The 13,456-nt window shown below is 39.8% G+C and overlaps 2 protein-coding genes across 2 annotated transcripts; one reads left to right on the plus strand and one right to left on the minus strand.

Moving 5' to 3' along the window:
• Positions 1–321: 321 nt before the first annotated feature.
• Positions 322–4,475, minus strand: LOC101294298. The gene is made up of 13 exons (XM_004287987.1): positions 4,175–4,475; positions 4,014–4,052; positions 3,754–3,896; positions 3,480–3,555; positions 3,077–3,368; positions 2,885–2,994; positions 2,728–2,775; positions 2,450–2,644; positions 2,128–2,229; positions 1,810–1,943; positions 1,388–1,526; positions 882–1,016; positions 322–788 (listed from the first exon to the last, which is right to left on the minus strand). The coding sequence occupies exons 1-13, from the start codon at positions 4,369–4,371 to the stop codon at positions 764–766; spliced, it is 1,635 nt and encodes a 544-aa protein (XP_004288035.1). The 5' UTR covers positions 4,372–4,475; the 3' UTR covers positions 322–763.
• A 4,758-nt stretch (positions 4,476–9,233) lies between these two features.
• On the plus strand, positions 9,234–10,495 carry LOC101294593. The gene is made up of 2 exons (XM_004287988.1): positions 9,234–9,840; positions 10,048–10,495. Exons 1-2 carry the CDS (start codon positions 9,414–9,416, stop codon positions 10,128–10,130), a joined length of 510 nt encoding a protein of 169 aa, XP_004288036.1. The 5' UTR covers positions 9,234–9,413; the 3' UTR covers positions 10,131–10,495.
• The last annotated feature ends 2,961 nt before the right edge of the window (positions 10,496–13,456 follow it).

The following is a 13,456-nucleotide window of genomic DNA, read 5'->3' on the forward strand; positions in this document are numbered from 1 at the left end:
AAAAAAAAAAAAAGTCTTGTTGACACCAACGAATTTCAACAATCCATATGGTAGCTCTTAACACTTTATTTTTGTGCTCTACTAAAAGAGTGTTCATCGATCCAGCAGTAAACATGACCGGAAATATCGGTCCGTACACATTAACCGGCCGGACGGCCACACAGATAGAACAAATTCTGGACAAGTATCTTGAAACGGCACCCTATTTCCTGATCCTGGAATTACAACTGCTCGATCATTGGAAGTCGACCGTGTTCAGTGTATCTTTATAAATCTCGTGTTCAGTGTATCTTTATCAAACTTTCTCACACAATGCATTCAACGATAGTCCCTTTCTTGCCCATGAATTGTATCTCCTCCTTTCACATCAATGCTGCTCATTAGATTCCAAGATACACAAAACACTTTGAATTTGCGTCGGAAACCTGGCACTGCCATCTCCATACTCCACTATTTGAAGCGGCTAAAGTCATTCTTCTTTCCCAAAAGTTCTCAAGATAGATTCCATTTGGTACCCAAGCTAAACATAGGCAAACTAATTTCAAACCGATAATGATAACTGTGTTGTCTTTTTAGACAAAACATGACAAAACAACACAACCCAGTTATATTTATTTTAGATTTCCATATACAATAAAGTTTTGCACACCAATTCTGAAACCAAGAATCCTAGGTTGTAATATAGGAGCCATTTCAACTGCTACGAGTACAAGAACCAAATAGAAGTATATGAAGCATGCTGATCGCCCTTCTGTCATATCCATCAGTACCTTGAATGGCTTCTTACCCTGTAATGTCATTCTCTAAATCAGTCTTCAGTATGATAAGAGCCACAGCACAACGGGCAGGGAATCAAGGGGCAAAGAAAACAGTGTGATCACCTTGGTGAGCGAGAGTAGGTGCGCGAACGAGTACGGGTACGGGAGCGAGACCGGGAGCGGGACCTTGACCTAGAACGGGAGTAATGTCGTCGGGAACTCCTGCTCTGACTTGGACTTCTACTGCGACGATGTCTTCTGCATTTACAGTCATATATCAGTCATAAGCAAGAGGATAATTAGCAATGACATGCGACATTACAGATATTAGTTTATTGCTAGAAGACATCATGACAAACAACCCCAAAAAGTTGCCACTTCATTGTGTATGGATAGAAACTTTGCAAAGACACAAGGAAATGATTCAACTTCAAATTCCCCATGCTCCAGAAGGTAACTACAGATTCCGTTTTTGCAAACCTACATAAATAGGTCGTAGCACCTAAAAAAAGCATGTAGCCAACCACAACTCGACATGATCAAACATGACACAACATGATATATCAATTGTCACCCCAGATTCATAGCTGACCAGCATAACCTATTATGAAGATAGAAAATTCAACCACCTTGGTGGAGAAGGGCTGTAGCTCCTGCTACGACTCCGGCGCCTAGATCGACTTAACCGACTTGTTTCAGCAAGTTTTTCCAGCCTCTGGCGCTCGTGCTCTCGCTTTTTAGCCATTTCAGCAGCAGTATCTTTCTTAACTGAAAAGGCAATTTAATTCAAATTTATATTACAAGGATGCAGAATATAAGACTACAACTATCTCTTACATTATCACCCACACCAGAGCAATCGATATAATATACTATGAGCCAAAACAGATTGATAATGTATATTAGCCACTTATTTCTCAATGCCTGTGTAGAACATACACCTCTCTAATACTATCACCCATTCCAAATACTATAATATATACCAACAGCCAAAATGGGGATCAATAATTTATATTAGCTATTCATATAACGTATGAGTTGTAGAACATACTCTGTTTGTTCAGCTGCTTGCTCATAATCCTTTTCAGTCTCTCTTGAGGAGTTTCTTTCTTCTCTGCGGGTTGCTGCTTCAGTGACCCCACTGAAGTACTTGTTTTACTTAACTTTGCCAATGCTAAAGATGTGCTGCAAGGTTTGAGAAATAGATAGTTTGTTACCGTGACATTGAACTCAGGTTTTAAACAAGAGGTCAAAAATAACCATACTGTTAGTAAACCTCTAACAGGCACAATGATTACAATATTTTTGGAAAATTTAAGCCATGAAACATAGAGAGAAAAAATCTTCTTATCCAGGCTCCAGGAAATACCTTGCTGATGGCTTCACCACTTTAGTGCTCTTATCCTTGTCAAGTGATGCACCGGATGCAGGATCGACATGCAGAGCCTCAAGTATTAAACCAGTTGAACATCTGCAGTAAAGAAGCAGCATTAGGATATCGATCCAGGGGGAAAAATAAGCTTCAGAAACAAAGCCTCTTCCCTCTTCCTTTTGGTAGTTAGACTTGATAACCCTAAACCTGACTATTCTAAACCATAATTTTTCCTCGGGTAACAAATGGGTAAAAAGCTGCAGCAGAGTAAAGACAGTCCAATGAATCTTTGCAATTATAAAAGGTCGAGTGCTCCGACCGGTTTAACACATCAGTCTGTGAGCTAGGAGATGTTGGTGGAGAAAATCCTTCACGCTTTGATTCTTCCTTGTCACCTGAGCCCCCAAATTCAGTAATGTATTCTATTTTAGAAGTTGTCGGTTTGCTTCTATGATCATCAGAATGCCGTCCACGAGAATGACGCCTTGAGTATGATGGTGATCGAGATCTTGATCTGCACACACAAGATAACATTCATCTACCAAATGCCTTTACTGGGAAGTCAAGGATATACATTGATTGATATAGACACCATACCTTCTTGAATGAGGATAAGCTTCATATGTTGGACTTCGCCTACTTTCACTGCATATATAGGTGTAATTATAAGTGCAATCAAAAGCTAAGTACAACTGTTTGGAGATAGAAATCAGTCAAGCATGAAAATTCCAAAAAGAAACTTGTAGATTTCTACCGGTATGGATCATGTTGGAGGACACGAGTTCCGGTTACCCGGGCAGTTTCTCTTTCCCTCTCCCTTTCTATCTGAGAAACCTTCCTTCTTTCCTTGCGACTCATCTTCCTCTGCCAGGTTTCGAAAATGCAAATTATGCACTGATGAATACTATAACAGAAAGGTCAATCACACAAACTGGTGAGAACTTACAATTGCAGGATCGCCTTTGATCACTTCCTTTTGCCTTTTCTCCTCCTCCTTAGCTTTCTTATCCATGTAGACAAGCCAGCCATACCTTTTGATTCCAAATTCTTTTGCTATCTTATCCATTCCTTCATCACTGCTATCATCAGAGTTGAAATCATCCTCATCTTCGTCATCATCATCATCCTCATCGTCTTCATCAGCATCTGAATACTGGGCGTCATCTTTTCCATCCCCACCATAAGAGAACCCAACTTGGGAATAGGAACCCTTGGTGGCAGAAGCTTGCGGCTGAGACCTACCACATTTCCATAAAAACACTAAATTAAGCCACAGCAAACCAAAGAAACTGAACTAGTCAAGTATATGAAAAGAACCACACGGCAGACAATGTAGAAGAAAATCTAACCTCTCGGCTGCAAATGGAGCAGTAACCTTGGCCTCCATCTCTTGATTCACGTGTAGCAAACCCTCATCATCAGTAACTGTTTTCGTACAAAGCTCAGCATGTGACAATCTTAAACTAAAACCCCAGATTACTTAATGTTGTTAACTATTAGATAGTTTTTATAGTCTTAGCAAATAGAAGATGATATCACATACATTATAAACAACCTATAATCATAACGCCGACACAATAAACTTAAATTGAAGACATGATTCCAAAATCAAAAAGTACCGACATCCTCTACGACGATGCTTAATTAAATCCCGATAACGCTCAAAATTAACAAACTCTTCTAACTCTTCCTCCTCCTCCAACTTCTCTTGAACACGAAAATGCTTAGACTCCCGAATAAAATCCAGTAGAGCACGCCCATCAAACCTGTTTTTTTCCACACACATAATAACTCAATCTCCAATCTTTTAACTTCTATAACAATGTAACAAAGCTAAAATCCACAGTAACAACAATACAGTAATAAAGCATTGCGATTTTCACCTGTCAATTAACACATCCTGTTTCCCATTCCAAGGAATCCTGACCACAAAAACAAAACTTGAATCCATAAATTCACATAAACAAAATCAAATTGCAATTCAGGACTAATTTTCGGATCAAATTTAATTGAAGCTGCAAGGAGTTGAGAGGTAGAGACATACAGGCCTTGCTGGTCCTCGGAGGCTTGGTAGAGGCCGTCGTCGCGGTAGAGGCGGCAGCGGGAGCCGGCGACCTGGATGGACTGCTGGGGATCGCCGCGGCGTTTGGCGAGAAAAACGGCACGTCGTTGAGCTCGTTTGCGAGCGGCGTCCATCATGTCGTGGACTTTCCTCTCCGACCTCCGAGCTTCGTGCCACATCTTTCTTTCTTCTTCTTCTTCTCCGATTCGAGTGTGAAGGTGAAGGAGAAAAAGCCCTAACCTCTTTTTTTCACTGCTTTGTTTCTCTGTGATTGATTCTGTGTGTCCTTAGGAAGAAGAAGAAAGATCACGGTCTGAACGTATTTAAGGTATTGGGCCTCATGACGTATTACACATGAAAAGCCCAATTTTATTGTGTTGTTTATCATCGATGTCCAAACTTGTGTTCGTTGTATAAGTTTGTCCGACTGTCTAATCATTTTACATGTTAAGAAGTGAGTGTTTTAAGTATGGTTTTGTGTACTTAGATTGGTGTGACGGAAGTGTAACGTGATATGTATGTTACGTCAAAGAATTTTTTATGTTACATGATCTCTTTTTAGTTATACCGGATTTGATTATAAGTGACCGGTGCACGATATGAGTGATGTTTTTCTTGATATGTAAGTTTCAACAATGGAGTGGAAGTACCAAAGATGAGGATATGTTGCGAGGAAGCCTCCCATACATAGGAATCATGACCCAAAATCATGTGCCATAATTTCGGTACGTTTGTTGAATTAGATTTCCAGGCGTTTGTTTGAATTAAAGGTCCAGCACCTGGTCCATTTACCATCCCTCTCGTCCAACATATCTCATGACTTTTGCTTTGGGGGCACAAGTAATAAAGTAGGTTGTGGCATGGTCATCATAACCCGAGTCTTACGTGCACTATATTTGCTGTTAAAACTCTTATGGACACAACTCAACTTACAAGGAAATGAAAGAAAATAAGTACATGAGAAGTACGTCATGCTAATGTTGTAATGTGCCTTGTATAATCAACGCCTCGATCATGGCAGGCCGTAGGCGTTGATGAGCATGTTGAATCATCCATGTGGCTAAAAACCCTCACAACTCAAGCACAATGACGCAATTATCAGGGGCAAGCTCTACGATTGAGCTAATAGCCCGTCGTATGGGGACTCTCGTAAGGTCCATTGTGTCGAAAGCTAAAGAAACCCCATCCGTCCAAAAGGCGTGTTTCAGTTTATTTCTAATGAGAATTTTCTAACAAGAAGTTTTAATTTTAATAATTCGATAAGTCAATTATACAACTAAGACTTAAACAATCATCAATACTCATCTAAATAGTTCAATTTAAAGTTTGTTTTCAGTTTTTTTTTTTTTTTATTTTTTATTTTTTTTTTTTAACATTGTTGTTCAGAATCATGATACGTATATTCGAATTTCATTTTAAGCGAAAGAACGAACCTAAAACACCTCACAAAGGAAATACTAAAAGCATTTCAGTATACCTTTGGAGCTAGCTGGTGCTGTAGATTGCGAAAACCCCACAAAAGGAGAAGCTCAATGATGGAGCTCTAGAATGCTTTGCTGAAAAATAAGAGAGATGTGATCACTCAATCACTCATCATCATGTAAAAGGAATATTCAAATTGTGTAAGCTCGCTGTTTCCGCCGATCTATATATGCTTGATTTCGGCTACCAAAGTCCTAATGGAACCGCATGCTTTGCTTTTGCGTTAAAAGACATGGGACACCTGACATGATCACCAGCACCACCATACTTCCCCGCCATCATTTTCCCAGTTTGTAAGCCTAGGGTTTTAGAAATATGGTCAAAACCCTAACGCGTCGTCAAACTTTCATGACTCTCAGTTACAATATTATATCGTGAATTAGATTACCTATATAGAATAGGAATAGGAAATTCATGAAACTGCCGCGATCATGCATGTAATTTATCCAAAAGAAAATTGGCATCCGGCCACCTTCTGAATTGGACACGAAGGAAAGACATACTGGCCGGCGCCTATCGATAATTCCACCCGAGCTTTCTGGAACTAAGAAACTGGGTTTCTGGGTCAATATACAAGGTATCAATTAAGCAACTACTGTCACATTATTTGTTCCTGTATATATGGTCGACTGTGTAACTAATTGTAAACTAATACTATACTACAAAATATCTGCACTATATTATATACATATATAAAACAACAAAAATCTACATGTAACTGGTTCAAAGGCAGCAGTTTCTTTTGAACAAACCCTAGCTATACTCACAAGTTTTCAAAGTAAAAGAGACGGCTTTTGACTTCGACACCAACTTCTGGGCAAGTAGTTAATCTGGCTATTTATTTTAGGAAAAATGTCTATTTAGTACTAATTTAAATCCTTTATTTTTCATTCCAATGATAATCTTTTGCATTAGCCCATTCCAATATAAGGTAACCATTTTTATGCCCAAATGCATAAATCTTTATGCCCAAATGCACAAATCTTTACTAAAATCTTAACAAACCATATTATTTTAAGACTATTTTGCCCCCACCTCTTCAACATGAAAAGACTTGGTCGGAACCTCGGACTCCGGTCACAGGCCGCTGGACACCGGACTCCGGTCACCGACCGCCGGATTCCGGTCACTGGAATTTTCCCGACCGCCAGATTCCGGTCACCGGATTTTCCTCTGTAACCAGTTACTGACCCCTAATAATCAGTTACTGACCAGTTAATGACCCATAATAACCAGTTACTAACCCCCAATAACCAGTTATTGATTAATTACTGACACTCAGTAACCAGTTACTGACCCCCAATAACTTTTAGTTTTCAGTTACTGACACCCAGTAATCACTTAGTTTTCAGTTACTGACACCCAATAATTACTTAGTTTTCAGTTACTGACCCCTAATAATTTTGGTTACTGATCGGAGAGGAGAGAACTGAGGAACCGGCCAGACGGTGAGCACCCACATTTCTTCTCTGGGCACCCACATTCCCCGACGGTGAGCACATCGGCCTCCTCCACCGACCCCGGCGCACGCCGGCAAGCAACGCCCTTCCAGGGGAGTAGGAGAAGCGGTGAGGCAGCTTAGAGCCGGTTTCCGGGGCTGTGCGGTTGCGGGTGATTTTGCGGAAGCAGACAAGGAGGAAGAAGAGGAGGGAGAAGGCGGTGGTGGCGGCGCCGGCAAGTGGGACGACGAGGTTGGGCTGCGTCAGAAGAGATGACGGCGACGGCGACGGCAACGGCGCCGGGGACCTGGTGATTGGGCGCTGCAGAAGGTGGTCGGAGTTGCGGAAGCAGACGAGGAGGAAGAAGAGGAGGGAGAAGGCGGTGGTGGCAGCGCCGACGAGTGGGACGACGAGGTTGGGCTGTGGCAGAAGAGACGACGGAGACGGCGCCGGGGACCGGGTGATTAGACGCGGTAGAAGGTGGATCGGGAAAAGAAGGTGGTCGGAGGAGATGAAGTAGCGGTGCTTGTGTGGGCAGCTAACGTCGAAGGAGGAGAGAGAGAGAGAGAGAGAGAGAGAGAGAGAGAGAGAGAGAGAGAGAGAGAGAGAGAGAGAGAGAGAGAGAGAGAGAGAGAGGAGAGAGAGATAAAAACTGTGTGGATTTAATTAAACACAGGGTAATAACGTCTTTTTCTCAAGAATCATTGGAATGGGCACAATGATAAGACTTTAATTGGAATGGGCTTTAGTTTTCAAATATTTGGGCATTAGGATATTTTCCCTTTATTTTATTTTTTATAACGATCATATTGGTTAGAGAAAATGATGACTATTTCATCATACACAAACCCATATATATATGTGCCTTGCAGTGAGGGCTTGTAATTGTAATTGAGGATCAACGAAGAATGGTTTTTTCTTTCAACTTTGATTAATAAAGTCACATTAAACACGTCTCTTCTTTTTGGATTATACCTATTTTTAAAAAAATGGTGGATATAGCAGATTTCTTATTGGAAAATCGCTACGGGACGTAGCGGTCGTGCAGCACATCAAATTGACATGTATACTTAATTTAGCTACTAATTAATTAACTTAATTTGATGTGTATACATGAAGGCTTTTGGCTTAATTATTGGGCTGTTGATTACTGTTTCGTATGTCACAAGCTAACTCTATCTGCAACTTGTAGGTTATTTGTCTATTAATCTTCTTATCTTCATCCATGATTTGCTGTACGTAAGCACAACTTGTGAATACATCAGATAATGTATATGATATTATTGCGTGTTCTGCCTGTAACTAACTATTCAAGTATGATACCAAAAACCTATGCAAGTTTATATATATGCTCATGTATTATGATTGATCTTTATAATATTACTATCACAATCATAATTAATTAAGTAAATACCTTTTAATTCATTCAATTAAGAACTCTAATTCTTTAATTCATGCATGATTTAAAGAATGGATTGATGCGAATCAATCCATTATTCAAATAAAAATTAAGGAAGAATAATGTAGATATACTAATTCTTAGCTGCATTCATTTTCATATTTTGCAATGTTAAGCAAACAAAATAATTTAAAAAAAAAAAACCGACCAGTTTAGGATCGAATGATAATGCAGTATTTTGTGATCATGATTTCATAACTAGCTATGTGGTCAGTGTTCGATTTGGACATATATAGGATGCCCAAAATTTGCACAACCTTGTATTTCTAGATGATATTTCTCTAGAAGCTAGGCTCTCAATCATCATTTTGTTTCTTTTCTTTGGTCGGTCATTCATGAATTTAGATAGCTAGCACCACTCATTTGTGTTTCATCAAGAGGAAAAGCACAAATTTTAGCCATTATAACATGAATCTATCTCCTTGGATTTCACAAATATCACACTCAAATCTCTAGTAATTAATCAAAACTAGCCATCTCCACATTCAATTCGGTCGGTATAACCATAATAACAATGATTACAACCGAAACCTAACACCAAAACCCTATTAAATACGTCACAAAATTTCCTCCTCAAGCAAACTAAGAACATATACCAAAATTTCCTCCAAAAAAAAGAAGAAGAATAGAAACCCTAAACCAAAAGGAAAGGAACAGGTAATGATGACGCGGACCAACCAAAGCAAAGTCTCCACGGGTCCCCTTCTCCTTTCCCTTCCTATTAAAACCCCTCCTCCTCCCAAAACCAAACGAATAATTCCAAACACTCTCACCCCCAGCGCGCGCGTGAGGTCCTCCGACCTCCGCAAAACCCCCACGCGCGGGGCGGCGGCCGATCCCGATGTCTGAACCTCACGCTCTGCCACCTCATCCACCGTCTCCTCCCCCTTCTTCCTCCATGGCCATGATCATGCCTCCGAACCCTCTCTTCAAGCAGAAGTCTTGGTCCCCGGACGCCTACCGCGACGAGGCGTGGCACCGCCGCAAAAGCAACAGCAGGAAGCAAAAGCAGCGGAGCAAGAGCGTCACCGACGAAGACCTTGATGAGTTGAAAGCGTGTATTGAGTTGGGGTTCGGGTTTGAGCCGCCGGAGGAGGAGGAGAGTGCCGACCAACGACTCTCCGATACTCTTCCCGCTTTGGGACTCTACTACGCCGTCAACAGAAGCTACAAGTCTTCCACCACTCCGACGTCGTCGTTCTCCCCGACACCGTCGGAATGCGACTCCCACTCCCCCATCGGCAGCCCCCACACCATATTTGGTCCCGGTATGTGTCCACTTTTCCGAGCAACTCCTTAACTGTTACTTATCCATTTTCTAGTTCGATATACGATTGTCAGGGCGCCATGACCTGAACGGTTGAAGTCATGTGGTCCGACCTCACTGAATTGCGAAATACAACTATGGTTTGGTTATTGCCTTATTGGTATGATAAATGGTAGATGTTGATTGTGTTTGTTTGAAATGGTTGAAGGGGATAATCCACAGACGGTGAAGGCAAGGTTGAAGCAGTGGGCGCAGGTGGTTGCTTGCACGGTGAGGCAGAGTTCGAACTGATCGATAATATCTGCAGGGCCGGCCAAATCGTCTGAGGTTAATTCTGAACCAAACCAGGGTATCAATGTAACCAAGCATATCACCATCAAAGCTCAATCATTTGATTCTAATTTCCTACCCCCACCGACTGTGGTCGATAAAAAATAGATGGGGGGAACTTAAAGAATGTGGTAGTAGCAGAAATGGTGAACCAACTTGTACCACTGGGATTGACTTTTTGCTTTTTTTTTTTCTTTAATTGGTAACTGGCAATTGGCAAATGTTCTATTTGTCTCTTTTTTTTACTCGTTTAGTAGTTAGTACTAGGCTTGTGTCTGAACCCAGAATGTAAAGGAAAAGGTCAAATTAATTGGTGTTGGTTTCAATGATTGTGTCTGGTTACTCTGGTACACTGATTGATTCAGGTTTTGAAACTTTTGTGTATCATAGTTTAGAAATACGTACGGTAGGTTCCTCTCAATTTTTGATCTTCATTACATGAAATTGGTATCTTGAAGAGCAATGAGTGCATTTACAAGATAGTGCAATATTAACGCCCGCCTACACCTTAGACCCTCAGGCATTCTCCTTATGTTGACTTAGTTATAATCTTGTCGCAAAGAGTTAGTGATTTCGTTATCAAGGTCAGGATGCATGCGACGACTCAAGTACTACGTACTATCACCTAGCAACATGTAATAATCCCATATTTTCATTTAACAACTTACCAAACTTCTTATTACAGAATTGAATATCAACGTGAGTACTATATATGCATATTTACCCAACCAATCATGTTCACGTATTTGATTGGTTTCATACTCGATCATGTTCATGAGTGTTGACTAGGTCGATCAATAGGATGGTCGGGTGGATTGTGGGTGGGGAGTTATTGCTGATACTTGTGAGATTGTAGAGTTCATTGTTATTCTTGGAAGGATGGGAGGTGAGATAACAAAGATGCACTAAATCTGCATATATATTGGTTGTCAAGCTAGGGTTGTTTCGTTATCAAGCTATGCCTGATAAATGAATTGCATGTGGGCATGTCACGAGATGTAGATATCACCTGTCGGCCTTGTGAGAATTGAAGCTGTAGTGATAAGACCCAATACCCATAGGACCATTATTTTGCCATACTTCACAGTCCAAGACACAAAAACGTGTGAATTACTAACTTCAGCACAAATCTTGAGTTTATAGTTCATGTAGCTGTTTTGCTGTGATCAAATTTCAAGACATTAATTCTTTTTGTCGATAATTATTAGGTGTTCCGGAAACATTGCTGAGGTGGTGTCCCATTCTGTTTTTCTCTCCGTTACTGATAGTCGAGAAGATAAATGAACCATTAGGGAAAAAAAATATCCCCATATCTAAATCTTTGCTCCTCTTTGCCAAATCTGAAAACTTCCAATCATAAAAGAAGCATCTTCATACAATTAACTGATTATAAACACATCAATCCCAACAAACCCAGAAACTTAAAGGAAGCAACTTTCATGTTTAGCAAAAAGATGAATCTTTGCTCCTCTTTGCCAAATCTGAAAACTTCTAATCAACTTTCAGATCTTAAGGGAAAAATTTCGTGAGACACTCAAAATCCATATTGGGTTTATGTTATAGAAGGCGATAGCAATTGGTTTGGTCCGATTCGAGAACTCATTATTGATTAGAGATGTTGATGAGGTGAATTCCATGGAAATTGAAGAGGTCTCAGATCTACAACTAAACCTTAATTGCAGATTACCTTTGCCAGTACTTGTTCTATGGAAGAATCGCGAAGGTAAGGGTGAAAATCCTTTTCTGGTCAAAACCAGTTCCAGAATTCCTTATTGTTGATCAGGGTCTTTGCTTCGATTACCAGATAGACTTGCAGGTTTTTTCTTTTAGATGAAATAGACTTACAAGTTGGTTGGTAAAAATTTAAAGATGGCAGATCGTAGAATTCATGATCATGTTATTCATTTTCTTCAGTTCATAAGAATCATGAAGAGATGGAAGGACATAATTCAAAGAGAAAAAGATTCTGGAAAATCAATAGGAGATGAATATGGATATTAAAATCCCGAATCCCACAACTGATGTAAACGACGTTATCTAGGACGTCAAACGATGTGGCGATGTGTTAACAAGTAACCCACATACATGTCGTAGGCTTATTGGCCCGGAACCCACCCCTATCGCATTTTTTTTGGTACGGGACACCACTTAAGCAATGTTCCTGGAACTCCAAATAATTCCTATTCATAGCTAGGTTTTGAATTATACCGGATGAGCTATGAGAAAAGTTAAAACTCATACTTAGAGTATCTCCCACCGTAAATTAAATTTAGTTTATAAAACAAGAATATTCTATAAAATCTCTCACCGTAAGTTAAATAAAATATATTACATTTTAGCTTACCAACTTCATGAGCTAAATTTGAATTTTAAGGTTGTTAAGTTTTTTCTTCATAAACTATCATGTAAAAAATAGCGGAGGAGGCAGTTTTGGACTGATATCCATAAACAATTATGACTAGCTAGTTTTTTTTTTTGTTAAAAATAGTACCACACTTAAGAAAGGCATCCATGGTTAATGGTTTACTTGGTTCTTCAATTTCGCTTATGTACCATGCTTGGACTCACCTTCTAGACTTCTAGTCAACTTTTCTCATGGGTTTACGTATTTTGGATGATGTCTCTTAGTTGCATATTCATTTGACATTAATTAGATAGGATGGATTGTTTGCTCGGTTTTTTTATATCTATTGTAAATCAATTGAAAGCTTCCAATGTCACTTAGAAAGGACTGTCTAATGTAATACATTTTACATGCAACTGGCAGAGGTGAAGCTTCTCATGGCGCTAAACAAACATATGATCATTGATACATGAACACAGAAGAAGTTCGCAACAGCACATGAACAACATTCACCCCATAAAAGTTACTGGCAACTATAAATTTGAATCATAGTCATGTGAGATAGGTTTTGAACTATGCCCAACTAAGTTATATAAGAAACACCGCGAGAGGAAACACAGGGCGTATAAAATCCATTGCGCAAAAGAAACACGTGTGGATATATAGTCACGTGAGATAGGGTGACATGGATTGACCGGGACCTACACTATCACGGTAGGGTATCATGAACTAACCGAGATGAAGAAGCCGTTGTTGGGGTTGGTGTTGAACAAAGTCAAGGAGGAAGGTGAGAAGGGTGGAATTGGAACTCATCGGAATCATTCGTTACCGGATTTTGTTCAAGACCAGACCCAAAGCTTTCATTTCCAGTAAGTTTTCGATAACGTTCTTTTAGTTATATATATATATATATATATATATATATATATATATATATATATTA

This window comes from Fragaria vesca, linkage group LG1, assembly GCF_000184155.1.
Source record: "Fragaria vesca subsp. vesca linkage group LG1, FraVesHawaii_1.0, whole genome shotgun sequence".
Taxonomy (NCBI): domain Eukaryota; kingdom Viridiplantae; phylum Streptophyta; class Magnoliopsida; order Rosales; family Rosaceae; genus Fragaria; species Fragaria vesca.